The 27,982-nt window shown below is 39.7% G+C and overlaps 2 protein-coding genes across 4 annotated transcripts in view; one reads left to right on the top strand and one right to left on the bottom strand.

Annotated features, from left to right (window-relative positions):
* Positions 1 to 10,281, bottom strand: part of peli3 (pellino E3 ubiquitin protein ligase family member 3) — a 34,919-nt gene extending 24,638 nt beyond the window's left edge. For 2 of the 3 annotated variants that reach the window (XM_023283335.3, XM_023283336.3), the window contains exon 1: positions 9,991 to 10,281. The gene's annotated coding sequence lies outside the window, so the exon portion shown is untranslated. Of the gene's footprint in view, positions 1 to 9,768; positions 9,910 to 9,990 lie in introns of those variants that run through there. The other variant, XM_055007496.1, reaches the window with a different exon arrangement.
* A 2,322-nt stretch (positions 10,282 to 12,603) lies between these two features.
* On the top strand, positions 12,604 to 27,710 carry rce1a (Ras converting CAAX endopeptidase 1a). The gene is made up of 8 exons (XM_023283352.3): positions 12,604 to 12,954; positions 15,221 to 15,323; positions 15,469 to 15,552; positions 18,245 to 18,323; positions 18,730 to 18,897; positions 19,961 to 20,032; positions 20,150 to 20,212; positions 20,906 to 27,710. The coding sequence occupies exons 1-8, from the start codon at positions 12,785 to 12,787 to the stop codon at positions 21,133 to 21,135; spliced, it is 969 nt and encodes a 322-aa protein (XP_023139120.1). The 5' UTR covers positions 12,604 to 12,784; the 3' UTR covers positions 21,136 to 27,710.
* Positions 27,711 to 27,982: the final 272 nt, after the last annotated feature.

The raw sequence follows: 27,982 nt of genomic DNA, 5'->3' as shown, positions 1-27,982 counted from the left end.
TTATATGTGTCAGTAAGCGCATGCGCAAAAGTAATGGCTTTGGCAGGGTGATGGATTGCCTGTTCTGTGCCACGCATTTTCTAATCAACCCACAGCCACATCCTGGGGGTGGAGGAGGGAAGGAAGGAGGGAAGGAAGGAGGGAGGGAGGGAGGGAGAGAGAGAGTGAGAGAGAGAGGGAGAGAGAGAGCGAGGGATGAAACAAAGAAAAGCTGTCTAACAAAGGAAGACAAAGGAAGGAGAGAATAATGGAGAGAAATAGATAAAGGGAATACAGTCCATAGGAGCAGAGTGGAGTGGCTGGAGGGTCTGTTGTAGGAACAACAGTGCTCAGGCTAAACACACTCACATGCACACAGTGTTACACAACGCTGCAAATAGCAGATAACAGCAACATAACACTCTGTATCACAGCATTAGAATACAGCACCACTGTGCATACCACAAAGACGTGTATCTCCATAAAGAACTCAAACAGTAATGTAACGGAATTCAACAAATCCTGAACACCACACTGGATTATCAGCAATACATCACACACATCAGCATTATAAAAAATAATTCAGATTTATTACATAATAGATCTCATTTTCTTTGTTCTGTTGAATTCTTATATATGTATGTGTGTATATATGTGTGTGTATATATATGTGTGTGTGTGTGTGTGTGTGTGTGTGTGTGTGTCCCATATGTGTCCCAAATGTTCATTGTCCCCACTGGACAACATGTTTAATCGTTTGTCATCAAAATGGGTTCCACCTGGTCAGTGAGGTACTGTTTGGTTGTTTGTCTGGTCAAACTGTCAGGTTCCAGTATATAAATTTCTTGCTTGACCAAAATGCGTTACACTCACAACCAAAATTTGGAGCGTTGTTCCCATTGCCAAGAGTAAGGGTGGAAAAGCTACTCTTTCAGAGTCTCAGATTCGTACAAAGGCCATTCCCCTTTGAAATGCAGGAAAAACTGGTCAGCAGGTAGCTCAATCCCTTGGCAGAAGTATCAACTGGGTGCAGAAGTGGTGGAAAAGGTACAATAAAGGAGGATCCTTCAAAGACTTGCCTCACTCAAGACGTCCATCTGGTCTAACTGCAAGAGCCAAAGATCTGATGAGAAAGGCCAAGGGTAAAAGATACCAGTCATGCCGCCGACTCAGTCAGAGGCTGAAAAATCTTGGAGAAGATGCTTCTAAGAGCACTGTGCATCATTATTCAACAGAAACACTGGGGTTGAAAGCTTACAAGAGGCAACGTACCCCACAACTCACCAAACTGCAAAAGGAAAAGAGATTGGCTTTTGCAAAGAAGTAAAGTACATAACTCTGACTCCAAAAGACTGGGAGACCTGGATTTTGTCTGATGAATGTCTTCTCTACTTATTATCGACACCCAACAGCCAAAATGACCGTATCTATACAGATGATTATGAAAAAGTACCATCTTCTGAGCAAGTCAAGTTCAGTGCCTATAGTATCCACTTCAGGTCTCAGAGTTGTACATTGTGCCTCAAGGTACCACTGTTAATGCACAATATTATACCACCAACATTGTCGAAAAGGTACAACTTCCAGTTCTGACCAGGAGGAGAAAATCGGGGCCTGTGACTGAACGGAAAATGTTTAACAGACATTCAGAAATGGTATTTATGCAAAATGGTGCCCCTGCTCACACTACCCATATGACTCGGCAATGGTGTTCTGAACATCTACCTGGCTTTTTGCCTAAGGAGAAATAAGGAGTGGACCATAACATTCATCTGGATGGTTGTTTTTTGTATTTTTTTTAACAAAAAAAACTAAACACTGTTTTAAAATTAAGACACATTAATGTACATATAACCCGAAGTAGTGGAGTGTGAAAGCTAACCCCTGTCCACAGTGGCAAACAATACGCTAACAGCTAGCAGCAAAGTTAGGAGGCAGCCACGGATGACCCCAAAATGTCTGGAAAACAATACTTAAAAGGGCTTTAAGATGTGGACCTTAGTGAGCAATAAAAATAAGAGAGGAAGGAGACAAAGTGATCAATCGCAATCAATTGATCTCACAGTAAACAGAGGAGAGCATTGTAGCTTTCATGTTGTGGCTTCATGTGACACTGACATTATCACTCCTATTTCTGTTGTACACATTCAGTTAAAGTAATCATTATTGGTGAAGTAACCTCATTATAAATGGCTAATTCACCGCTATGACATGCACTTAATATATACCATATAATGTGTATATGCATAAATTCTGTAATAGTAAGCCTTATCAAGGAAGAAGCCTACTTATAAATGACTCTGCAGGTTCCCTGTTATCACATGTTGTTATTATATAACATTAAATGTATATCGGTTCCAAATATTGGTAATCAGCCTTTCCTGATTGCCAAAAGCTGATATTGGCATCGACCCTAAAAAAAAGATACTGGTCAATCCCTAATACCTACTATCAGTGGTTTTGGTATTATAGCTCAACATTACCCCTTGCATCCTGTTTTTTCAGGGGGGATGTCTTCTGTCCTCTTTTCTTTTTCTGGTTTCTCTTTCACTCCAAGCATTCAATCTCTATAACAGCCCACTGCAGGGGAAGGGCGAGTGTGTGTGGAGTGTGAGGGAGAGAAAGAAAGAAGACAGACAGACAGGAAGAGTCAAATTTGTCTCTTCTAGAAACAAATGAACAGAGAGCTAAATATACTCCTAGTGACAAATGACCTCTGCAGTGAATTATGCACTCCTGACAAAACTCATCACACTATTTCTTCTCTTTAACTTGTTTAAATAAAGATTTTCTACTTCTGTCCTCACATGTATTCTTAGTCACTGGAGTTGAGACACTGATTTTGTTCAGAAAGTCTTACAGAAGATGTAAGATACAATTAAACCCAATTAAAATGTAACACTAAGAGCAGAAATATTTGTAATCAAACCTGTAACAGTATCAAACAACAAACCACAAACAGAAACTCGAGTATATTTTTATATTTGAAAGTATGACAGGGAGCCAGAGAGTACGTCCGCTCCACATTATGCAACACTTTAAACTGTACAAATCCTAAAAGCCAGTGTCATCAACGGTACCCTCCCCCTATGAAATCCACCCTCTGCTCTTTCTATTTCTTTCACTTTTTTTATGCTATGCTTACATTGGGCTCCATTCATTTTTTAAAAAATATCATCTATGGCGTTCGAAGCATTTAACATATGTTTATGAATATTTTGGGAGTAATTGTAAGTTGGTTCGAGACTGGTATAATTCTCCACCTAATCTGGTATCAACCTATCACTGCTAAAGATAAGAATGGGGACATCATTGCTTTACAAACCATGGCTAGCTAAAAATCCGGCAACAGCTGGAAAAAATGGCAAATTTTCTTGTTGTAAAGTACTAATGCACTGTCCAAGGCTAGAAGTTTAGGAGCAGGGTTCAAGCTGTTTATTAAGGCATGGATAGGAAGAGAAATGGAGTAGGAGTTATTTTGAAGGAGCAGTTTGTTAGGAATATTCTGGAGGTAAAAAGAGTGTCAGACAGGGTGACGAGTCTGAAGCTAAAAATTGAAGATGTGATGTTCAGTGATGCTAGTGGTTACGCCCCACAGGTAGGATGTGAGCCAGAAGAGAAGGAGAATTTTTGGAGGGAGTTTGATGAAGTGATGCAGAGTATTACCAGAAGTGAGAGAGTAGTGCAGACTTCACTGAACGTGTTGGTGGAGAAAAATGTCAGGTATGATGTGTTATATAAAGACTCTTAGCAAGAATAAATGGAAAGGTGTAGAAGGCGGTGCTGAGACCAGAGACGTTGCATGGTTTAGAGACAGTGGCATTGAGGAAAAAACAGAAGGCAGAGCTGGAGGTAGCAGAGATAAAGCTATTGAGGTTCTCTTTGTGAGGTAACAGGATGGATGGAATCAGGAATGAGTACATCAGAGGGACAGCGCATGTTAGATGTTTTGGAGATAAAGTCAGATAGGTCAGACTGAGATGGTTTGGACATGTACTGAGGAGGGATAGTGGATATATTGGTAGAAGGATGCTGAGTGTTTAACTGCCAAGCAGGAGGCCGAGAGGAAGACCGAAGTGGAGGTTTATGGATGTAGTGGAAGTTAGTTGGTGTGAGAGAAAAGGATGCAGAGGATAGGGTTAAACTGAAGCAAATGATTCACTGTGGCAGCCCCTGAAGGGAAAAGCTGAAAGGAAAAGATGCTTTGTTGCATGCTCCTCGGTGCATGAATTGACATCACAAATCAATCAACATACCTTAAATGACAATACGACAACTCTGACCATTTGTTTTTAGGAGCTCTCTTGCTTGACATACACTTTGGCGATGATTAACGGAACACCATATTGACCATATGTCCTGTCACATTTGTCGCCTTGCTTTATACCCCTACATCTTCAGTCAGTACGCTCCATGCATAACTTAACTAATCAAGAAGTTTCTTTTCTTGATTATAGATCCAGCTAGTTGTATGTCATAACTAATGGTGACACAAGAGTGTCTGTGTTTGTGTGTTTATGTGTGAATGTGTGTGCTGCTGTGCTGTGATGGAGTATGTGTCCTGCAGTCCTGTCTGCCCCTAAATAGTCCTACTGTCTGGGAAGTGGAACCAAAGCAGAAAATGGGGAAAGAGAGTAAGAAGGCAGCAGTACAGGAAGCAGGGAGACTTACAAGAAATGCACCTGTAGCATGCACCAGGTCTATTTGGATATCAAAGAAGCTAGTCATGGTCTGTACACCTGTGTCTATGAACAGTACACCCTGTTTGCACACAGGTGTGACCCTGGAAGCTTCTTCTCTCCTCACACCATTAAGCACCATTCACTGCACTTCAGAAGACAGCCAACAAGAGACACAAACAGTTGACAGAAACGATATGGTACCAGCCATGTCACACTCAAGGCTTTTACACTGAAGCTAAGATTTTGCGCTGATGTGTGAAATCTAAAATGGGACAGTAAAATTTGTACTCATGGGAATAGAGACAGGGGCACTGGGTGATACTAGTGACTCAGTTATTACGGTCAGGTGCTAAAATTTCAGAAATAACCCAGTTGAACAAGATATGTTGCAATATAAAATTACATCATGCTTGTTGCTATGCAACATCAAGTATGACAACTGCTTCAAACCTGACTTATACAGAATTGCAGTTTTTAAATGTAAAAGTTACAAATGAGTCAGCAGTTTTAAACCATTGAATTTCAGAAAATAAAGCATGTGGGTGCAGATAACTTGGCTGATAATCTTAGAGATCACTGTATAGGCTCTCCACCCAAATTCCACAAATTCCCTGTAGGACACTGAAGTGAAAAGAGTGCTGAGAAAAACTGCCAAACTTAAATACCAAAGCCACATTGGAAAACTTTAATATAATTTGGACTGTAGCTTGTTTTTAAGACATAAATTATTTTAGTATGTTACAACTTTCCGCTGTAATAATCAGTCATACGATATGGCTTTTTTATATGGCTAACCCTACTATTTATTAGTAATCAGAGAGACCGATAACTAATATCTGGAACAGATATGCATTTGTAGTGTAAATGAAAATCTTGGTGTCAAAATTAACAAACTCCAACTTGGTTGAAATGTTTTTGTTTATTCATGTTTTACATATGTTTAAGTATAGAGAACTTTTCAGCATTTACCTGTCAGTGTTGACAGGCTATGTTTAACAAATCATATAGTGCTAAAGGTGGGACATTGTTGTGAGTGCATATAGAGAGAGATGGCTGCATCAGAGAAAAAGAAGCACATTTTAAAATAAAATTTGAAATTTAAATTTGAAAAACAGGGGCCCCTGTGCAGCATAGTACTGTCACTTTGCAGCTGCAAGATCCCTGGGCCTGGGATCTTTCTGCATGGAGTTTGCATGTTCTCCCTGTGCATGCGTGGGTTTTCTCCACGTACTCCAGCTTCCCACAGTCCAAGAACTGGTTAATTGCTGATTTCAAATTGTCTGTAGGTGTGACTGTGAGTGTAACTGTTGGTCTTTCTGTGTAGTCCTGTGATAGACTGGTGATCTGTCCAGGGTGTCCCCTGCCTTCACCCTGAGTCAGCTGGGATACAGTCCAGCCCCCCGCGACCCTAATGATGATTAAGCGTCTATAGATACTGTATGGATGGATGGAATTTTAAAAACAAACAAACAAAAAAACAATAATGTAGATAGGCTGAAATATTGGTTCTGCTAATCAGCCACATCAGAACTCTACCCATGGTTACAGTGTATTTTCCAGAGATCTGAGAACAGGATAATGTTGCTGTGTAGAAGTCAGACCAGTCACTGTTTATCCAGATTATCCAAACCACTTTAACTGGAGACTGTGTGCACATCTGCAGGAAAGTTTTCCAAAAGTGGGTATGTAAACTGTTGTGAATATTAAAAAAGGACATTTTTTTAAGATAATAATTTAACTTATATTTTCTCTTCATAATAATTTTTACGAACCTTAAGCCTGCTTTAGAAGGATCCACTATGACTGATGAATGATCATGTAACTGATGGGGTGGCCATGCTAGCACATCTGTAGTGTTGGGTGATATTTCAAATTAATTCAATTATTTCAAATTTTTGCTACTGCACAATGTGAAAATCTACGCCAAATCAGAAACGCTAATAGTGAGAAAGAGATTCTCAGGAGTCAAAACAGGAACAGTAATGCAAGTTAAATTAATTTAAGTTTGGACTAAAAGTGACAGTAGGACAAAAGAGTCAGAGTTGTAAATTAGGTAGTGGTATACATTTAAACAGTGAAACTGTATACTTTGCTATTGTGTAAGTAGAACAATTCATCCCAAGTATGAACCATCTACTAGGTTTTTTTCAATGTGTAACATTAGCTTAGTTGGCTACATCATCAGCTGTCTCTCTTGTGTATCCCATTTTGTTATCCTGACCTTAGCACCTAGACCATCCCCAAAAGTGTCCATCTTGACTTCATCAAACTCCTTTATCCTCAATAAAACTCCGACGCTAATTGCCCACAGACTGAAATGGATTTAAATGAGAGCTACAACAACAGTTCACATAAGAGCTTCCAACTATTTTTGTCTTCTTTTAAATCTCCTCTGTCTGTTATTGCCTCCCACCTTGACGCCTACAACTGAAGAGGTAACAGGTGGGCTGCTGCTGTGTTGTCTCATGTTGATGACACATACATAAACACAAACTATCTTGTTTGAATATGTGGTTATGGAGATTGTCATCATCATTTGTCACATTCTAAAAAACTTAAAGGACACTCCTTTGAGGTCAGTAATTTCCATACACTGGACAGACAAGATATATGGTTTGAAAGAGGAGTGAAGGAAACCATCTATGGTAAGCTGGAGCAGCCATCTCTAAACAGGAGGTCTATGACACCATTCATCACATACTTATAATGCAGTTCTGAGCTCCTTCCCCAGGCAGTTTCACAACCATTCACACCTTGAAGCATGTAGGTATTGGGTTGCTAATGATCTCTGAGCCATTTAGGGGTGAGAACAAATACCTGGAACTTCCTACCAGTCAGTTCAAACTGAGGCAGCCCCTAAATGACCGTACGTATTCAGGTACCAAAGAGATGAGTCCTATTGCGTTCTACTGAAACACTTGTCTCTGGCATGACATTTGCAATGTATTTGTCATCCTCCATACTGTGCTTGTTAAGTGGGACACATTCTTTCCCCCTTTTTTTTTGACTTTTTCATGTTCAGACAAACACAATAAACCAAAAAGCAATCAGACTTCTCTTTTCAATTCAGGTCAGTTATATTTTTCTAGGATCAATTCACAACATAGGCTCACTCATAGCACTTCACATAGTAAGATGGAAACGTAACATATATATTCTTTTGGATTCCCTTTGAGCAAGCACTTGTCGACAGTGGGAAGAAGAAAAAACCTCTCCTGTACCACAAAGGAAAAAAACACTCCAACAGAACCAGGCTCAAGGAGAGCCTGGTTTTGTTGCCTAGACCGGACCGAACCTTTACGTTGGATGAGAGGTAAATTGTCTTGAAAATCTTTTAAAAATCCAGTTGCTTTTTACTGATACACCTAGGATTAGCATTACCTAGATGACTGAGAATCTCCACAGACGTAAGCAATCAAAGCATCTCTTCCTGCTGTCAAGAGGTCGTAATCATGTCTACTTCTGTGCATGTGTGGAACAAGCCTACGAACACCTATCCCTGGTTGTAGTATATATATGTAAGCTCTCGTATAAATATGGAGGTTTGCTGCTTTGAGTTTGAGTCTGAAACTGTTCATGGACAGAGGTGTAGAGATAGTGACTTGGCCATTATGCTCGCAACAACACCAGACAAAAATAACTTCTTGTTCTTTAACTGAATGACTAGCAGACAGATGCAGCTACATGTGGAGAACCTCTGAACTGTAGGGATCCACTATTACTACTGGTGCCACCTGGCGTTTTGGAATGCACTGACTTTTCGACTGTAAAACTCGCTTGAACTGAGCAGGGGTGAATTTCATTGCAAATTAATTCATCTTTTCATTTGTCAGAAGAAGTTAATGGTATGGTATGATAATGGCTCTTAAATCCAACATCCGTGTCTGTTTTTTGGCAAGCTTTTTATTACTGTAGGCTCATTTTAGGATTTATAAGTCAAATTCAAAATAATTATACTTTCTCCTATCACTTCCTTACTGACAAGCATCAACATGTACATCACATGCATAAATAAAAGGCATCACATCCATTATTGTAGTGGGGGGTGACACTAACTATACCATGTGGTTTAACATAGTTTGGCTTCACACATCCACATGCAACTAGGTCAGATAAGTCCAGTTGTGTTTGAAGCCAAACTAGGTAAAAACCACATGGTACAGTTAGTGTCACCCACCACTACAATAATGGATATGATGCCTTTTATATAAGGTTGAGGATAAGGACAAACTTTATTGATCCCACAGTGGGGAAAGTTCACCGGTACAGCAGCTCCAAAAGAAAAGTATGAAAGTACAAAGCAGTGCAAGAATAGATTTAAAAAAAGCAAATTATATAAGCAAAGAACATGTGATGTGCATCCTAATCTCGGCACATAGCATTACACTGATGATATACTGGTCCATGTGAGTAAACTCTCATTTCCCAGGAAGCTACAAATATGACTCATTACTCAGCAAACTACAATGGTCTTGAATTATGAATAACATGGACTCACTACTTCTTCTTTTTTTACGTTGTGAGCCATTTTGAGCTACCATCCCACCAAATCCTCTCCAAGCAGCCTGGAACCATCTAGAAGCTGGGAAATATTACACAGAATTGTTAATGCGCCAGAAAGCCTTGATTTGTGCTACAGGACGATTCAAACATGGCCTCTATCTCCTCTTATTATCCTGCCCTGTCTGTGCGTTTACTTCTCTGTTCAGATCATGTAGTACCGTAATGGGCGATATAAACAGCCTTCACGTGTAACGCGGCAATAAGAATAAGAAATGAATGTAAAATGCAGGATTTCGCCCTTTTTGTGGCAAAGAAACTGAAGAGTTTGTCGACGTAAACAGCCTATTGTGCCATTTTTAAAGCGCACTCAGGCTGGGTTTGTACACAGGGGATTCCACCGCACAGACAACAAACACTACATATAGCACGCACACACACACACACACGCACACCCTCCTTACGCACCAACACATATTGTACCTGCCACGCGCGCGCGCGCGCACACACAGCATCAGTGATGTAGTAGTAAATAATAAAAGCGAACTAAAACCCCTCCTCTTAACACCCTGCTTTCCATCACTTCCATCAGTTTGCCGTCACTTACCGATCTATTTCCCTTCTAAAGACTCACGGCAGCTTGAATAAAGGCGATAAAGGCAACAATCCAAAAATAAAAAAGGTGACTTAACCTCCATCACCTTCCCAGAAGAGCAGGAAAGCAGACAACAGGCCAGCTGGCGCCTCCTGCCATCTGTCTGCTCCTTTGTGGATGGAGCCTGTATAATAACGACAGGTGAACGGAGAGAGGAGATAAACAGGCCCGTACCCGCTGATGTTTGCCAATGGAGGTCCGGGACAGGCTCGGCTCTCTGTGTAAATCCTCCTCTGTATGGGAGTGTGACCGGGCTCCGTCAGTCCCCGTACGGCCTGGGAAGCGTGAAGAATAGGAGTGAAGCAGGAGAAGAAGGAGCGGAAGGAGAAGAAGAGGGAGAAGCGCAGAGCATCAGGAGCGGTTGCATCGCCTCTCTCCCGTTTACGTTACACCGTGGACTCAGACACGTTCATCCTCCCGGATACAACAGCAGACAGACTGATGTCACGCCTGCATCTCTCTCTCTCTCTCTCTCTCTCTCTCTCTCTCTCTCTCTCGGCTCGAGAAAAAAAAAATCTTGTCACACGAATATTGTGTTGCCTTCAAAGGATCCTGGTAAAGTCTCCATTCCCTTAAGATGCATTCAAGAACCCATCCAATTGGTCCAATTAGAGCTACGTCGAATGCACCACCAGATTTTTGCAATTCAAAACACGAGGACAGGAAACAAAACATGCAATTTATCAAGTAGAATTAATAAACCAACTAGAAAAGCACTCAGAGAGCGCAGTACTCTGCCAAGGCTGTTCATTCCCCCATATGGCACTGTCAGAAATGCATGTTTTGTTAGAAATGTAGCATTTGTTTATTAGTTATTGATGAGAAGAAATCACGGCAACATAGAATGTGGCCATTTAATATAGATGTACACACAAACTAAGAAGAAGGAAACAAAAGAAAAAATGTGGTTTGCACGCCCACATGTGTACCATGTATAATAGACTATAACAATAATAATTGTAATATTCAGTGGCATTAAAATAATATTTCCTTAGTTGCTTGCGACTCTGTTTTGTATTCAGACAGCTAGCAGGTCCATCATAGTTTTGATTTCAACTCTACAACTCAAATTTGTTTTTTAAAAAAAACCCAACAACAAACAAACAAAAAAAAACATGGAGTGAATGTTTTCATCTATATTTCATCCAGTTTTCATCCAGGCAATGACCTTTTATAAACAAAGCTGGTTAATTTACTTTTACAGGAACCAATTGCTCTGTGACATGAAGCTGGTGCTATGTTAATAAATAAGGGTCAACAAACACTATTGGCTGTAAGAATGGCCTTTATTTTATTTACAAAAAATTAAGAGGACCACTTTAAAACACCCGAAAACCCACAGACTTGTGCAAAGAACTTTAGGTAAACTGACATTGAAATTGACATTTAAATGTGGCATACAAGTAAAAGTAATGTAACTTGACTAATATACATTAGTAGTAGATTTTTACTGTATTCTGTAATCTGATAACATTCTGTTTACTGCAATCCAATCACCAACTTGCACCTTATTGTAAATATCAACAAGTTTATCTGTCTGTCTGTCTGTCTAGTAGTCCTCATGATTTGTGTGTAGCATCAGATATATTGTAAAACTCTTTGTCGTACACTCAAAATATGAACTTTGCATACAACAGATATTTCCAAATGTGACATCCTTATATGTCAAGTGCTAAAACATATGTACCTTACTCATAAAATGAAAGCCACCAGCCTCTGTACTATTTGAACCGCCATTACTCTGGCGCCTTCTGGTGGTCATAGTTTAGTCTTTCACAAACAAAACCTTTGCCATCAGAATTATTTGAAAGAGGCTACATTCTTAATTTTTGAGAGTATTTGAACACACCACGCCCCCTTCTTCTACACGCGCTTTGATTGACAACTTCTAACCTGAATGAACCACAAGTTACCATATTGTTCAGAGAACCTCACACATTCGGTTAGTCAATTCAGAGGGGGCATTTTGCTGGTTGCGCATCAAGGTACCCAAGGTTCAGCGTGCGTAATTACGCATGTGGTCTTCTGCACTGCAGCTGGTTGGCAGCTGTATCGGTATTTTATAGCAATGATGGAGAATCGATTTTCAAACACAGTACACATATTATGAAAAACAGCCTCTTTTCTCAAAATTACTGAAGGTCCTCAGACCCTCTTTTGAAGCTTTACGATTCCAAGTTCACTTTAATATGACACTGCGCGGCAGATGTAGCAAATCGATTTAATTGTGGTGAGTTCGGAAAAAATTATGTGCTTTTTCAATAATACTGCATGTGAGTATATCTAAATATGTATATTTTAGGCTACAGGGGTTTAGATGGTGGATGTGGATGTTACTTCGGTAACAAAAATGTGGAGGCTATCATTTGATTTAGCCCTATTACACTTGGTAATATTACGATTTCGGTATTATGATTAATGCGGAGGTGCGCATACACAGAGCTCTGCAACATCACAAACCAACTTTCTGTTATTTTGGTTATTTTACTTTCCCGTCATCAATTATCTATTGCAGTTCTTTTAACATATTGTAGCCTACAACATGTTGATTTACCAGCACACTAAATCAGTTAAGCTACTTCGGGTAATCATACATAAATGTAAATTCTACCTGTTACTCGGGAAAATTTACATAATAATTAACCGACTGTGTCTCAACCGCAACATTTAACTTGCATGGTAAAAGCCATGGAAACTGTACGGTGACGTGCACCGAGCTCCTACAGAAGACCGCCAACAGGCGGCGGTACAGCAGCAAAGGCGAAGCCGAAGAAGAAACGTATGATGACGCAGTTAGAAAGCGCCAGAGAATCTCGCTCTCGAGCTAGCCACACTAGCTTTCGATTTGAAAGGAGATTACTGAAAACTTCACCCCTCGTGTCGGCGTATTTTTTTTATTTTTTTAGATGGTGCACCAGCCCTCCCGGTGCCTAACAGTTGTTTGGTTTAGTCTCAACCGGCAGTCGTTATGGCAGAGGACGAGGATTTCTCACCAGACCTTCTGACAGAGAAGATGAAACACAGCAATGGCGACTTCGTGGCTCCTGATGGGTTATGCTGGATGTCAGTTCTGTCCTGTCTGCTGCTGGCTTGTTCTTATGTTGGCAGTTTATACGTGTGGAGGAGTGACCTGCCGAGGTGAGCCGAAAACAACTGCAAACAGCTTCGCTGAGTATTAGGACTTTTTTCTTTCTTTTACTGTAAAACAAGGTAACACTCTCTCTTCACTCCTGCATTATTTGCCGATCTACAGATTTGTTGCTGGGCACTCAGTGGGCTTTGAAAGTCCTAAGTAGCATGTCTGTTGTAAAACAGAAAGTAGACACACAGCTTTCTCGAGCTTGTGCTCTTTAAATAATATTTGACAGACTAACAGCACCACAGCGTGGCCAGTGATTGAGGCACTGACAGTTAAGACTCATGAACTGGTGCTGGAACCTAGGCTGGACAGGAAGACCACAAGACTAATATTTGATCAGTGACTCTAGAAGGCCTAAATATTTTTGCGTTATTCAAATGGCACAATGCCACAGATGATTAAAAAAAAAAAATCAAGAATCGGCTGTTGGCATGTTAGTGAAGACCATATCCAGGAATTTGACTATCCATAACTTCAACATTTGTTGTTTAAGAATCGCAGAAAACTCGAGATGAACTCCGACAATATGATTGTGTCCCCCAAAATATCAGCCAGCTTCCTCAACCCCTTCAGGAGGAGGAGACAACATTTTAAGTCAAAACTGACAGCCTCATTAACTCTGTTCCACAGATGTGTCTATGTGATAGGAATGGTGGACATGCTTGTTGTTGACTTAGGATTTCAGGTCTATGACCCCACTTTTGCTCTGTCCATTATCATTTCCAGTACAGTACTTATTTGATTGTTTCATAATTGCACTCTAATAATGTGCCTCTGCCTTAACAGAGTGCTTTACAATTTCAAATCCACATACTGCATAACAACTTACAGTGGTTTGAAACACAACAATAAATCACACAATTAAGAAAAGGGAGAGTCCTTCCAAGTTTTTACAGTCAGGTCAGTAAATATTCGGACATTGGCACAATTTTCAGCATTTGGGGTCAGTACACCACCACAGTGGTGTACAGAGTGTTGATGTGTTGATGTCATCTGTATTTGTATACAGTATTTGTATGCAGTGTATGACTCCTACATGATCCTGACAGGGACACAAGATTTTAAAATTATGATGAAGATCAACAAATGTTTCCACGCTCACACTATGCTTAAGGCTTATTATACAAAGTCTTGCTATGTCCAGATTTAACTATATATCCTTACTTTGATATTTGGAAATTATTTTCATACCTTATTTTATTGTAGGTATGTGGCCATGGTGTTTACATTTATCTGGTGGAATATCATTTTTTTTTTTTTTTTTTTAAACGGTTGGTACAGCCAAACTTCCAGCATTTTTTTCTGTTTCAACTCAACTTCAGTTAAGTACTTTATTTATAGCTCTTACTGTATTGCTTTTAATGAACAATTCTGCTTCTTTGACATAATTACGACATAATTACACTCATAGCTGGAGGCAAACCAAAATTAATAGAGCCAGCTGATACCCAGCTTCGTGGTACTGATTATCAAGGATGACTCATGTTTGGTGAGTGCAGCCACAGAACCACAAGAGAGCCAGGTCCAGACCCCTGACCTAAGATTCTGGTTTGTTAGGTAAATTAACTAGCTGTATTTGCTAGTTATATTACAAGCTGTATATGCTCAATCAGTATGTGGGATTTTCTGTGTGTTGTGCCACTGCTCATTTTTCTCGACGGTCATAGATCAAATATATTTCACAAGTAATTCCTTCTGACGTTATCAGAGGTGTTATTTATTTTAGGTGAGGCAACTACCTTATTCACTGTCTCACTGTCAGGGCTTACTGTGACACATAAATAGAACATAACCATTGTTAATTATGTTAGTAACACATTCACTTCTCTTGGCAATGTACCATTATACACTTTCCACATTTTCCTATAATTACAAGCAAATTACATAGTTCTGTTCTGCTAAACTGAAATATGAAAGCTAAGGCTGATGTCTACAGATAGCATGTAGCCTTTGGGAGTTATAGGCCAGGGTATTTTTTGACTGGGAGCAGTTGCCAGGCAATCTGCAAAGACCTCTGGAAGTTACCGGTCCACATGAAGAAACAGTTAGTGTTCAAGGACTCGTCAGATGAATTGGAAGTAGATATGAAAGAGAAACCATAAGACATTAAAACAGTGAGATTTTTGAATGGAGTTTGGTGTGGCTTTTTGGGGACTTGTTAAGTACCCACCTGCCATAAGCGGCTGCTACCCAGCTAGTAATGTCAGTTTGTCTTGTGTGCTAGTGATGATGCTTTGTTCATTGCCCCCTCTCCTCCATCCTCAGGGACCACCCTGCTGTGATAAAGAGACGCTTCACTAGCGTGCTAATCGTGTCGGGCCTGTCGCCTCTTTTTGTGTGGACATGGAGAGAATTTACCGGTGTCAGGGTGAGTTTATATCTCAGAAGTCACTGACTGCTCTATCTCTCCATTCTGCTGCAGAACCTTTGGATTAAATGACATCATTTTTGTGTATTTGTATGGTGTGTCACATGATCCTGACATTTGACTTAAGTATGTGTGTGTCTGCCAGACTGGCCCATCGCTGTTTGCTCTCATGGGGATACGATTTGAAGGCCTCATTCCTGCCATTGCACTTCCACTACTGCTCACTATGGTAAGAAACACACCTACCTTCATCATGAGCTTGTGTATGTGTGTGTATGTATATACACTACCGTTCAAAAGTTTGGGGTCACTTAGAAATATCCTTATTTTTGAAAGAAAAGCAGCTCTTTTCAATGAAGATAACATTAAAGTAATCAGAAATACAGTCTAGACATTGTTAATGTGGTAAATGTCTATTCTAGCTGGAAACAGCAGATTTTTAATGGAATATCTCCATAGAGGTACAGAGGAACATTTCCAGCAACCATCACTCCTGTGTTCTAATGCTACATTGTGTTAGCTAATGGTGTTGAAAGGCTAATTGATGATTAGAAAACCCTTGTGCAGTTATGTTAGCACATGAATAAAAGTGAGAGTTTTCATGGAAAACATGAAATTGTCTGGGTGATCCCAGACTTTTCAGTGGTAGAGTATGTGTGTAAAAATGAAAAATTGCACATGTATGGATAGTAGTTTAACACAGCTGCATCCTCTTAAAACCTTCCTTTAGCAACTTCACAGTAATGGGTAGCATTCCCCTGGGATCTTTGCCCAATATCTGTGCGTATATCATAATCTAATCTCTCTAGAAAGACAATGTTAAAGTTTATTGAAAGAGCAGCAGTGTAAATAGAACAAAAATCTAAGTAGAAATAGGTTATGTACATATGAAGGGAAAAGTGAATATTTACAGTACAATTCAAAAGTTTGGACAGTCTTTCTCCCTTTACTCTGCCCTCCAACTTATCTTAAACCATCTCAGTTGGGTTTAGGTCAGTGATTGTGGAGGTCAGGTCATGTGACGCAGCAGTCCGTTGCTTTGCTTCTTGATAAAATAGCCCCTGCAGTGCCTGGAGGCATGTTTGACTTATTGTCCTATTGAAAAACTAATCATGGTATCACAAGCTGGAACCAAAGGTTTCCCATCTCTGCTCATTAGACCAAAGTTCAGGTTTTCACATTCCATGTATTTATTGGTCTAAACAGTTTTATTGTTTTTTGTCGCTCTCAGTTGTTGTTGTTGTTTCTTTGCAGTAGTTCCACAATGAAGGCCTGATTCACAGTCTTCTCTAACAGTTCATGTTGAGATGTCCCTACTGTGTCACCTCTGGCAAGCATTGATTTAGGCTCTTCTCTGAGTTTAATTATGTATTTCTGAGGATCATAACTTTAATGAAGTTCTCCTGGTTAATTGCTGTATAGCAACTCTATCTTAGCACCACAAAACTGATCATCTGAAATGTATTAAGAGGGCAATAAATTCTGCCACTTAACTTTTGAGAAGGCTGACATGGTAACTAGAAATTAGGTGATAAACTCAGGGAGCTAACAAGCTTAGAAAGCAAAACTGTCATCAAGGCAAACAGTGGGTATTTAGAGGATTATAAAATATGAAACATGTTTTGCTCCAACACTTATTTCCTCACTACATAATTCCACATGTAATTATATGTAAGTATTATTAATTCTAGAAAGTAGTACAAATATAGAAAAACCATTCAATGAGTAGGTGGGTCCAAATTTTTGACTGATACTGTATACACATATACTGAATTCTCCAAGGTTTTTGAAATGACATTCTTCAATTTCTTCAACAACTATAGCTGGACTTGTACTACAGTAGTATTAAAATTCTTACAGATTTTGAACTTCGGTTACATCATGCACATAAGGGCAAACCTTCAAAGAGATGCACACACTACAAGATTGGAAAATAATGATGCATCACACACTACAGGATATTTTTGAGATGATCATGCCAGAGGGAATAATCAGGCACCACTTATAATCTCAGAGGAATGCAGATGTACACAAAAGGGAGACTATGGTGCAACAGCTTACTGTAATACTAATAATAACAAATACATATAATACAATATAAACAAAAAAATCTGGGAAGGGGAAACGATTTTGGATGAGAACATGGTTTGGAAGATGTGGTCAGCATGGTTTGTTTATTCTTCAGCGAGGACTAGAGGTGAAATTTTTATCAGTTTTATTGTCTGTAGCTAATGTTAGCTGTAAGGGCTAGAATATTTAAAGTTGCTTGGCAACACCGTCTGCAGCTTCGGGCTATGGATATTTCTAACCATCCCATTAAGTCTAATAATAATCGTGATGCTGTTATGCTGATAAGTCTGCAAGCAGTTCAGGAGGTTAAGATTGGATTAAAAATTATACTAAATAATCTGGATCCTTGACCAGATCTCTAGTCCAATTTTTCAGAGGGGTCAAAAAGGGTTAAATAGGCCCAGAATGTCTCTAGTGTGAGCTTGGCCTAAAGCATATCAATGAGCTTATGCCATGTGGCATGTGGACCTTTAATGCTTTATGAATTTAGTTGCCAAAAAGCAATGTGCCCTCTTGAATTTTCCCAGTAGCATGTTTCACAGTGTGTTTGAGCCATTGCTATATCAATCTGTAACAATCATGTTGGTCCCCTTGGATACACCCATGTGTTATTGCACCAACTAACTGGGATTCATCTCAGGCTGTGATTGACATGAGTCTGTATTCATTATTATCACTGGGCTGAGTGACTTAAACCCGCCCAGGAACGATGGTGGGTGGAGATTTGGTTGACAACATGATTGTAAGCATTTCCTTCCATAGTGATTGCGTAATGTCCTAAATAGTCTCAGATCAAATCACAATTTCTGTCTAAATTAGAAACTGTCTTTGTGTGTGGGTCTGTGCTTCAGGTCCTGTTTTTGGGCCCTCTCATGCAGTTGGCCATGGACTGTCCCTGGAGCTTCACAGATGGGATCCGAGTGGCCTTTGGTGAGCAAGCCAATCATTTTTTTTTAAGGGATTTTAGAGTTGTTTCAGATTTATTCAAAATATAGGTGCAGCCTTTTGCTTTTGACACATTTTAACTTTAACAGGTTAACATTTAGGCATTCTCCTTAACTAAACATCTATCTCATGCTTAAGTCAAAAATCTGCTCCAAAAAAGTAATGTATGTCAGCATAAAACATGTCAACTACAGCACAGGACATAACCTCCCTGTCTGTGTGTGTGTGTGTGTGTGTGTGTGTGTGTGTGTGTGTGTGTGTGTGTGTGTGTGTGTGTGTGTGTGTGTGTGTGTGTGTGTGTGTGTGTGTGTGTGTGTGTGTGTGTGTGTGTGTGTGTGCGTGTGTGTGCGTGTGTGTGCGTGTGTGTGCGTGTGTGTGTGTCCTCCTGCAGACCCGTGGTTCTGGATGTTATGTCTCAGTGACATGCGATGGTTGAGAAATCAGGTGGTTGCACCGCTAACAGAGGAGCTGGTGTTCCGGGCCTGCATGCTGCCCATGTTGGTGCCCTGTGCTGGTCCTTCCACTGCCATTTTCACTTGCCCCCTTTTTTTTGGAGTAGGTGAGTTACAATTTTAGCAGCTTTTCTCTCATCCAATTTGTTTCCCTCCTCGAGTCTGGTTTTGTCGGAGGTTTATTCCTGCTAACAGGAAGTTTTCCTAGCCACTGTTAGGTCTTAACTTTACTCTGTAAAGCGCTGTATTATGATGTATGATTTGGTGCAATATAACTACACTGTCTCCCAAAAGTTTGTTCTCCTCAAAACTCAAAGACTGAATAGGAAATATAATCAATTTATTCAATAGCCAGTATTTCCTCCTTTCACTTTGATCATGGCTTTCAGTCTTTCAGGCATGGAATGGTCAAGGTTCTTGAGTGTAGATGATTCTATCTTCCCCCACTCCCGCACAGCCCTAGAGTTGAGCTGTTTCATGGTCGTCGGTGGTGGACTGATAACGATGCGACTGTTCAGGATTCCCCAACAGTTCTCAGTTGGGTTGAGGTCAGGGGAGTTTGGTGGCCATTCTTCTTTATGCAGAAAGTCAGGTAGATGCTCAGAACACCATTGCCAAACAATCAGACATGTTGTCCAGTGGGGAAAACAAACTTTTGGGACATGGTGTACAGTTGAATTACTTTTTTGTGGACTGTGATGGGTATTTTTCAAGATGTGTTTGTGTTCTATATGGAAATTAATAGGAAACTGTGATTGGCTGCAAAAGCATGAAAAACACAACAGTTTAATTTCCAAAATGATTAGTTAGATGTGTCTATAATTGTATAGCCTGTTCAAGGTGCTGTCAGACAATTAGTTTGGCTATGTTGATAGCAGGAAAGGGATGTTGAGAAATTGATGAGATAGGTGCATCATATTCACTACATGATGAAACAGCCATGAGTCTACTGCACCTCAATGTGACTCATGATATAACCAAATATTTCTCATTTTTGAGTTCTTTGTTTTCAAATTTGTGTTAGATGCAAGTGGTAGTCAGAACTTGATTTTGACAGCAGCAGATGCATTATTGATGTAAATCTTTGTCACAGACAGAATATCTGCTACTGATGTGTTTACCACTCAAACATGTTGGATTTCTGGGTCTCTGCTGTGGCCTCTCTTTTAGCTCACTTTCACCATGTGATCGAGCTGCTGAGGTTCAGACAGGGGACGCTGTCAGCGATCTTCCTCTCTGCAGGTAAGAACTGCTGTGTTTAGTAATGTCATCCTTTCACTGAGTAGACTGCATCCACTGTAGCTGCGTCATGCAGTCGTAGGAAAATGATAACGAATGTCTTGTTCTGGTTTGCAACAGTGTTTCAGTTCTCCTACACAGCCGTATTTGGGGCTTATACTGCTTTCATCTTCATCAGAACTGGTGAGAACCTTTCAGTTACACCTCACACTCAAAGACAGAATTCTACATTTCATTTGTTTAAACCCTGTAGGCCTGTTAACAACTTAGAACACTAATACTGATGTTTAAATGTGATTGTTTTCAAGCACATCAGTAGTCATCTTGTTTAGATGAGATTTTTTATTTGTCTATGTTTAAATTGTAGAACTTCTTCTATACACACTTTATTATGTTATGTGACGATTGGCGTTGTCTGTTTGTCTGTCTGTTAGCAACATTACTCAAAAATGGACTAAAGGATTTGGATGAAATTTTCAGGGAAGGTCAAAAATGATGCAAGGACTAATCAATTGTTCCTTGTATCATTTTCAGCAGATAAATCCGCAGGTCGATTTGTAGTAGGATCACAATCATGTGATCGTCAGCAGGCAGCTGATATAGTGTTCACTTGTTGTCATAGTTACAGTGATGCCGTGCCGCTATCTCGCAATGATGCAGAAGTTTTCAACAAATTGGTGGATCCAGACTATAAGCTGCATCACTGCCAAAATCTAATCACTTGGTCCTTGTGTCATTTCTGACCTTCCCGGAAAATTTCATCCAAATCCGTTAGTCTTTTCAGACAGACAGACAGACACGTTCCTTGGTGGAGTAAAAATTACATACTGAACATCCACTACCAGTTGTTATGAATGCCATGTTGCTATGTTGCAGGTCACTTGGTGGGTCCGGTCCTCTGCCACTCCTTCTGTAACTACATGGGTTTCCCCGCCATCAGCACCGCCTTGGAGCACCCTCACCGCCACACTGTCCTCTCCTCCTACCTGCTGGGGGTCATCCTCTTCCTCCTCTGCCTCTTCCCTTTCACCGACCCCTCCTACTATGGCCTTCCCACACCGGTCTGCACCCTCACCTCCTCCCCTAGCTCCCTCTGCCTCTCTTGATCCCTACTCCACTCTCACACACTTTTCTGCTGTTGTCATGTCACCTTCTGTTGATGAAGCAGTTGAGCGTGTTTTTTTTCCCTTTTTTTATGGAAGTTAGAGATCAGGTTCAGTCTAGTTTTGGCTGACAGCACTGACAGCCATGTGAGCTACATTGCCATGGAGAGATGAGGAACTCTGTACCCGTTTTCTATGGCCTGTGGACCCTTTATATGTCTACATTTATAAGACATCAATCACTTTATAGCTGGTGCTTCACGATATGAGTTCGTGTTGCTGAGAGTGAACCCAAGACCGTCCGATTTCAATCACAGCTTCTTTGTTCTACTCTCACCCTGATATGTGATGATGGTAGTGTTGACACAACACTGAAGAACAAGTCCTCCTCAGATCCTCTTAATGCTGGTAGATCTCATCCATTTGTGATGAAGCAGTGATGTACCTTTTTGGTGTACTCATTTTCCACTCAGTCTGCCTCATCTTTTTAAAGGATGATTCTGGCTTACAGTATATAGCTGGCTTATACCTTATTTTCTTAGATGTGGTGTTCATTTCTATCCTTAATAATAAGATGACCGGGAAATCATATGGAAGCAAGTAACATCAAAAAGTACTTTTAAAAGTACAACATGATAGGTTTTAAACAAAATACCAGGTAAAACAACTGTGTGCAATAAAACTACTTATTTTTGTAAACATTCACCACTTTGTGCTTCGACTTCCAGTCCTTGTATTTCTATGTAACCAGTAATTTTAATTTTAATCAAAAAATCTCTTTTAATCTATCAAAAATTTGATTGCAATTTCAAAGAGCCCACAGTTGTAACCTGAATCTAGTTTCTTCATCCAATAAAAAGTTCAAAACTCCAAAACATTTGGTTGGCAAAAATATGAAACAGAAAAACAAACAAAACTTCTATTCAAAACTGTCGCACTGTAAGACAGATGATTTAGTCTACTATAAACATCCTATGATAACATTCAGACTGTCAGAAATTTAGGAACAATTTCTCACAGTGTGACCGCTGTTAAGTCCACTGAGTTTGAATGAACCAACCAATCAGTAGACCATTTTTGAATAAATATTAGGTAAAGGAAAACCTCCAAGTGCAAACAGACAAACAACAAAAAGCAAACATTTTTGTGAAATTGACAAAGAAGAAATCTATGCAGAACTGCATTTTTAGAAGATAAGGGAGGGCAACATATATGACACAAGCTGATGACATGCTTCTGCTTTTATAAACTTCTTTAAGTTTGAATTATTGTGCAAACGAAGTTAAAGCCCCTGCTGATCAGGACTGTTCTCCTGGCAACAGACCTCAGACCTCTGACATTAGGTACACACCATAGTTTACTTAGAGCACCCCACATGTTTAATAATGTCATGCCATAACCGTTTTGTCCCTAAAGTGGCTCAGGTTTTTAGAGTATTTCTTACAATTCCTATATGTCGACTGTGTGAAATGACTGTTTATTAAGCGACTAATGTATCCGAGACCTTGCCGAGTACTCTTGTTCAGATACTCCTACTTGCTTAATCTGTAAGTGGTCATAATTGTCTGGCTCATTTTGTTGACTTGTTTCAGGTGTAGTTTGTTGTTTAACTGAATTAGACAGTGCAACTGGATTTACAATTTTAGCCTCTCACAGACGTACCGTATACAGTGTTAGGGTATGTGGTGGATGATGATTAACAGAGAAACCAAAAACATTTGTGGGTCATTCAAGAGAGGACTGCACTCATTGTTTTCTCTGTAAGCTGCTAGGAGACAGTACCAAAACACTGTCAGTGCTTCAGAAAAGTATCAGTTATAGTGGCTCTTTCTGGCTACCGTTGTCTGATAACCTAGAAGGATATCGGCATCGGCCCCAAAAATCGAGTATAGACTCTAAATGTTACATACATTTCAGTGCTCAATATAAGTCATCACGAATTCAAATGCTTTAAATAATCTTACTAAACAACTGGTATGTTTACAGTTGACTGCCTGACTGCATATACACTACCATTTAAAAGTTTGGGGTCACCCAGGCAATTTCATGTTTTCCATGAAAACTCACTTTTATTGATGTGTTATCACAATAACACAAGGGTTTTCTAATCATCTAGACTGTATTTCTGATTCATTTAATGTTATCTTCGTTGAAAAGAACTGCATTTCTTTCAAAAATGAGGACATTTCTTAGTGACCCCAAACTTTTGAATGGTAGTGTATGTTTTTGCTAATTTCATTTTGATGATGTCCAAAACTACTTAAAGGGCATTCAGAGCACACAGACCTTCCCCAATACCTCCTTGGCAGAGGTATTAAGCCCACAGCTGTGGATGTTTGCTTCCTGATAGCTCTTGAAAGCATACCAGGTTAGCTTGAGACCATTTTGTTGTGTAAAGCTGTAGGGAGTTGGAGGCAGGATTGTTTTTTATCAAAGATGTATTTTTTTGCATTGATTTGGGCTTTTAAATTTAGCGGTACCAGTTGGATCTAAAAGAAGAGGATGAGTCCTGCAGTTGGTTCCCAGTTTTAGACCTGTAGAGAACTATACAGAATTGCGATAAACCACAATTATCCTTTAATACCTTTTGTGTCTCCTGAGGAAGGCATGGAAAGCGTTGCTTTCAGCGGTGGATTGCTGAAAAATAGTGTTTCCACAGAAGAAAGTAAGAATACTTAATATCTCTAATGGCTGAGTGTGTTCTGCTCTATAGTGGCTCATGGAGTTGTTGCTGTCTTTTACTCTCCTGTTTGGAATTCCTCTCTATAAGACTGTTCAAGGGCAAATAGCCCTGCTGTAGCTACACTGGAGAAAAGGAGCATTTGTGTGAGGCCTTGTTGTGATGGTGACATAGGAAAGTACACCGTTAGACAAAATAGTCCCTGAAATGTGATCTACAACTCAACGTTATAGGCTTGTTTAGCAGCTAGAATTCATCTTTATCTGCATTCAGACACCAGAACTAATTAAAAACATTATGCAGAGAATTACTGTGCTTGAATGTGCCAGTGTTTAGTTAAGCCCCTTTCAGACATGCACTCCGTACTGTTATTTTAACAGTAACTGAACATGTCGGCTTCATGTGTCGTGGCTGGTGAAGGTCCCGGTGGTAATATAGCAACACTTCCATCATGGCACAAATCTGAACTGCACCCAGTAATAATAATGGACAGGCATGCACAAGCAATGATACTCTGTACTTTTCATCATATGAGACAGATGAACTGTCAAAGACAGAATCACAGTTTAGTTTTTTTGCTTCCAGCTGAGCTTATTAGCTACCTGCAACATCAGGATCTATATGAGGTTGTAAGCATTTACGTACGGAACAGACATTTCATTACTTCACTTGCTGTATTGTCTATTCTCGTGTGAATGGTAGTAGCATCATGTGTATACCGTAGATTTCTCCGGCATTATGGGAAGTATGTCAGAATGAAGCTGTGAGGAGGATTAACGGAAAAGTAATTTATGTCAGAATGACTGGAAGTGATTGATGAAACCAGCAATGTTACGGATTTCATGTCTGAAGTATGAAAATATATCAAAGGTTATTTACAGTGTATACCTCTGCAAATGGGTTATTGGGTAACTTAGGGGGCAGGCACTATTCCTAATGCCTGAAATATACTCTGTTTAAGCACACATATGGCAAACTAATTCCACATAACAAAGTTGTGCTGTTGCACCGCTGTGACAAAGACTAGTCACAAGCACAAAGCAGATGCAGCATCCATTGTGCTACTGTTCTGTCTTTGGTTTCTCTCCTTGCACGGAGTATTTTTCAGAGATTGTTTTATGTTGTTAACCTCAGTTGCTCATTGTTTTTCATTCCATTCTCAGCCTCTCGCCGTAGGATCATGCAGTTTCTAAACCTGTTTAAATGTGGTTCTATGATATTCTAGGCTGTACGTCTAAAGACTGAGCAGATTTCTTCCTGCCTTCAGTTATGTATCGCTACTAATTGAAGTTAGCAGAATATCCCAACACTCAGACATAATTCAAACGAGAAAATCGGGATGATTGAATGCAGCTTTACTACAAACAAAGACTAGATAAGTCGATGTTGAAATTTTACGACCAGCAAATAGCTTCAGTTGCTCCTGCACAGTAATGCTAAAAATTTGTAGTAGTCGTGTGTCTAAGTTTAACTATGAAGTACCATCAGAAAGGTGGGTTTGGTGAGTTGTGGTGAGATTCACTTATTTTCTCCTTTCCAGTCAAGTGATGTAGACAATCTGGCTGAAATATGGACTTTAAGAATGACTTCTTTGTGATTAAATGTCATCATTAAGTAGAGATGCGGAAAACTAAGAGAATGAAACCTGTAGAAAAGAAAAGGTTTCTTCAGTGAGGGCTCACTTATAGCAGATTGCACTTGATGTCTGCGCTGTCTTGTATTATTTCAGCACTCTAGAGCGACATCAGGGTGCATCACTGACTTTTTTTTCTTGAAAAATGTTACTGTATTTTTTGCTATAGAGTGATTGGCACAACCACCTGGTGTCCTTGCTTTGAAACAACTGGACAGTAAAACTAAATAGCTATTTCTTTGTCTTCACAAGCTAAAGTTATTTCCAGCTGGTGATGTCTGAGGTGGCTCTGGGAGTGACAGGAAGAAGTTGAAATGGCCGAAAGACTCTATAAGCTATATTTGTACTGTGAAGAAAAAGTGGGCTGCTTGGCTCTTTAGCAATAAATCCTGCGTAAGGGGAAGGTTTGGATTAATTTTCTATTCACTGGATGAAATGGGGCCATATTTGTATATAGATTGTTTTGGTCGGTGAAATGATTCTTGACAAGTTTACAAATCGTTGGCATAGTGTATTTTAGTGAGAGTTGTGCTGTACCTCCCTCAAGTGCCTAGCAGAGGGCACCAGAGTATCCTGAAAGAGGCAGAGCTGCTGTGAAATGACCTGATGGCGTCTTTATTCTGTTTATAAGCCTGTCTGACATCAGTCATCTGTCACTGGAAAATCATTTCACCCTAACTTACTTTGCTGCGACACAATTATGCCCCAGTAGATGAGATTGATGTACAGCAGAGGAGCACTGTTGAAACCCTGTGGTTAGACTCTGACTGATGTTAATTTCTTATTGAACAGTTTGAGAGCAGTCTTGTGTCCCATGTCATCCTCTCACAACTTCTCTGCTTGCTGCTCTTAAATCAAGACAGTTGCGTTTAGTTTTGAGGCTTGTTCACCCCCAATGTGACTTCAACTCTACCACACCTTTTTATTCATTCATTAAGGGAAGGACTTTCAAATTTCTTATGTAGAAATGATCATACCTGTATTTCCAACCTCTTTAAAGCCACTATGCGAAGATAGAAAATTGGCCAATTCCTCTAAAGATTTTATTTATGCTTAATTGTGTAGGGAGTCAAGAAGGAGTCAGGACATTTTCAAATTCTGCACATAGTGGCTTAATTGAAGACCTCTGAGACAAAGGTTTAGATCCATTCCTCCCAAACTGTGTAGATATTGCTGTCACATACACTGCCGTTCCAAAAATTTGGGGTCACCCAGACAATTTCATGTTTTCCATGAAAACTCACGGTTTTATCCATGTGCTAACATAACTGCACAAGGGTTTTCTAATCATCAATGAGCCTTTCAACACCATTAGCTAACACAATGTAGCATTAGAACACAGGAGTGATGGTTGCTGGAAATGTTCCTCTGTACCCCTATGGAGATATTCCATTAAAAATCAGTCATTTCCAGCTAGAATAGTCATTTCATTTTGAACATTAACGATGTCTAGACTGTATTTCTGATTCATTTAATATTATCTTCATTGAAAAATAATGCATTTCTTTCAGATTTAAGGACATTTCTAAGTGACCCCAAACTCTTGAACGGTAGTGTGCACCTTGTCAGGCTTCATACGAGCTGCTGGTAATGCTGATGACAGTTTCTTTAAACATCTAGGCTGTTCCTTTTACTTTCTCTTAAAGCAAGTTAACAGTAATGTGTGATCGTGATGTTTCAGCACTGGCTCTACAGTCAAACTACACACTCCACATGGTATTTGTTTGCAGTCTGTCTCTCATTCACATGTCATGATGTGTCGGGATATTTGAAAGACTGGATTAGTTTTAGTTTTTTACTGCTATATAAAGAAAAACACTTCCTCAGCCAACAGTCCCACATGAGTATTTGCTGCTGAAGGTGCAGAAACCTGCACATGTGTAACAATATGCAGAGAGCAGCATCGGCAGAGACTGCAGAGTCTATTTTTGCAAAGCTTAAGCAGCGCCGTTATTTTCATATGAAACACCCAGAGGAAGATGAATTTCAAATGTACATTTTCAGAACTTGTTAAATATGAGACAGCTGGTGAAACACAACTCCACAGATGTTTATAATGAGCACTCTATTTTGCAATCAGATCTATTTTGGTGACAGGAACAGAGCGTATAGGTATTTGCATGTATTTTATGCCTGCTGTGTCCCATGTGTTGCACAGTTCAAGTTAGAGACTTCAGAACCATGTTTTAGTATGACAATCTTTTACAGGAACTTTGGAATCACTGCATAATATCTATTTGTAAATAAAGAATGTCATTTTATATATCTGCCAGTGTGTTTGCTTTTGTTTCTGCCACCTAAACATTATGACACATTAGTTTTGTCATCCTTTGTCTCTTTATATAACAGTTGAACCATTTCTCCCCTATTTGATGAATTTTTCCATTAAACTGCATATTTTGTCATAGAAATGAACTCATCCATCAATACATTCAGCTACAACATCAGTTGCATTTCACTTCATTTCTTTATTGCAAATATCTTTTCCATGTTCTATTCTTTTTAATTGTTCAAAAAACCCCAACCAAACAAAAAGC

The sequence above is a fragment of the Amphiprion ocellaris genome, chromosome 23 (genome assembly GCF_022539595.1).
Source record: "Amphiprion ocellaris isolate individual 3 ecotype Okinawa chromosome 23, ASM2253959v1, whole genome shotgun sequence".
NCBI classification, from domain to species: Eukaryota; Metazoa; Chordata; class Actinopteri; family Pomacentridae; genus Amphiprion; species Amphiprion ocellaris.
Note: the sequence above shows the minus strand (reverse complement) of the source record. Positions and strands in the feature narration are given on the sequence as shown.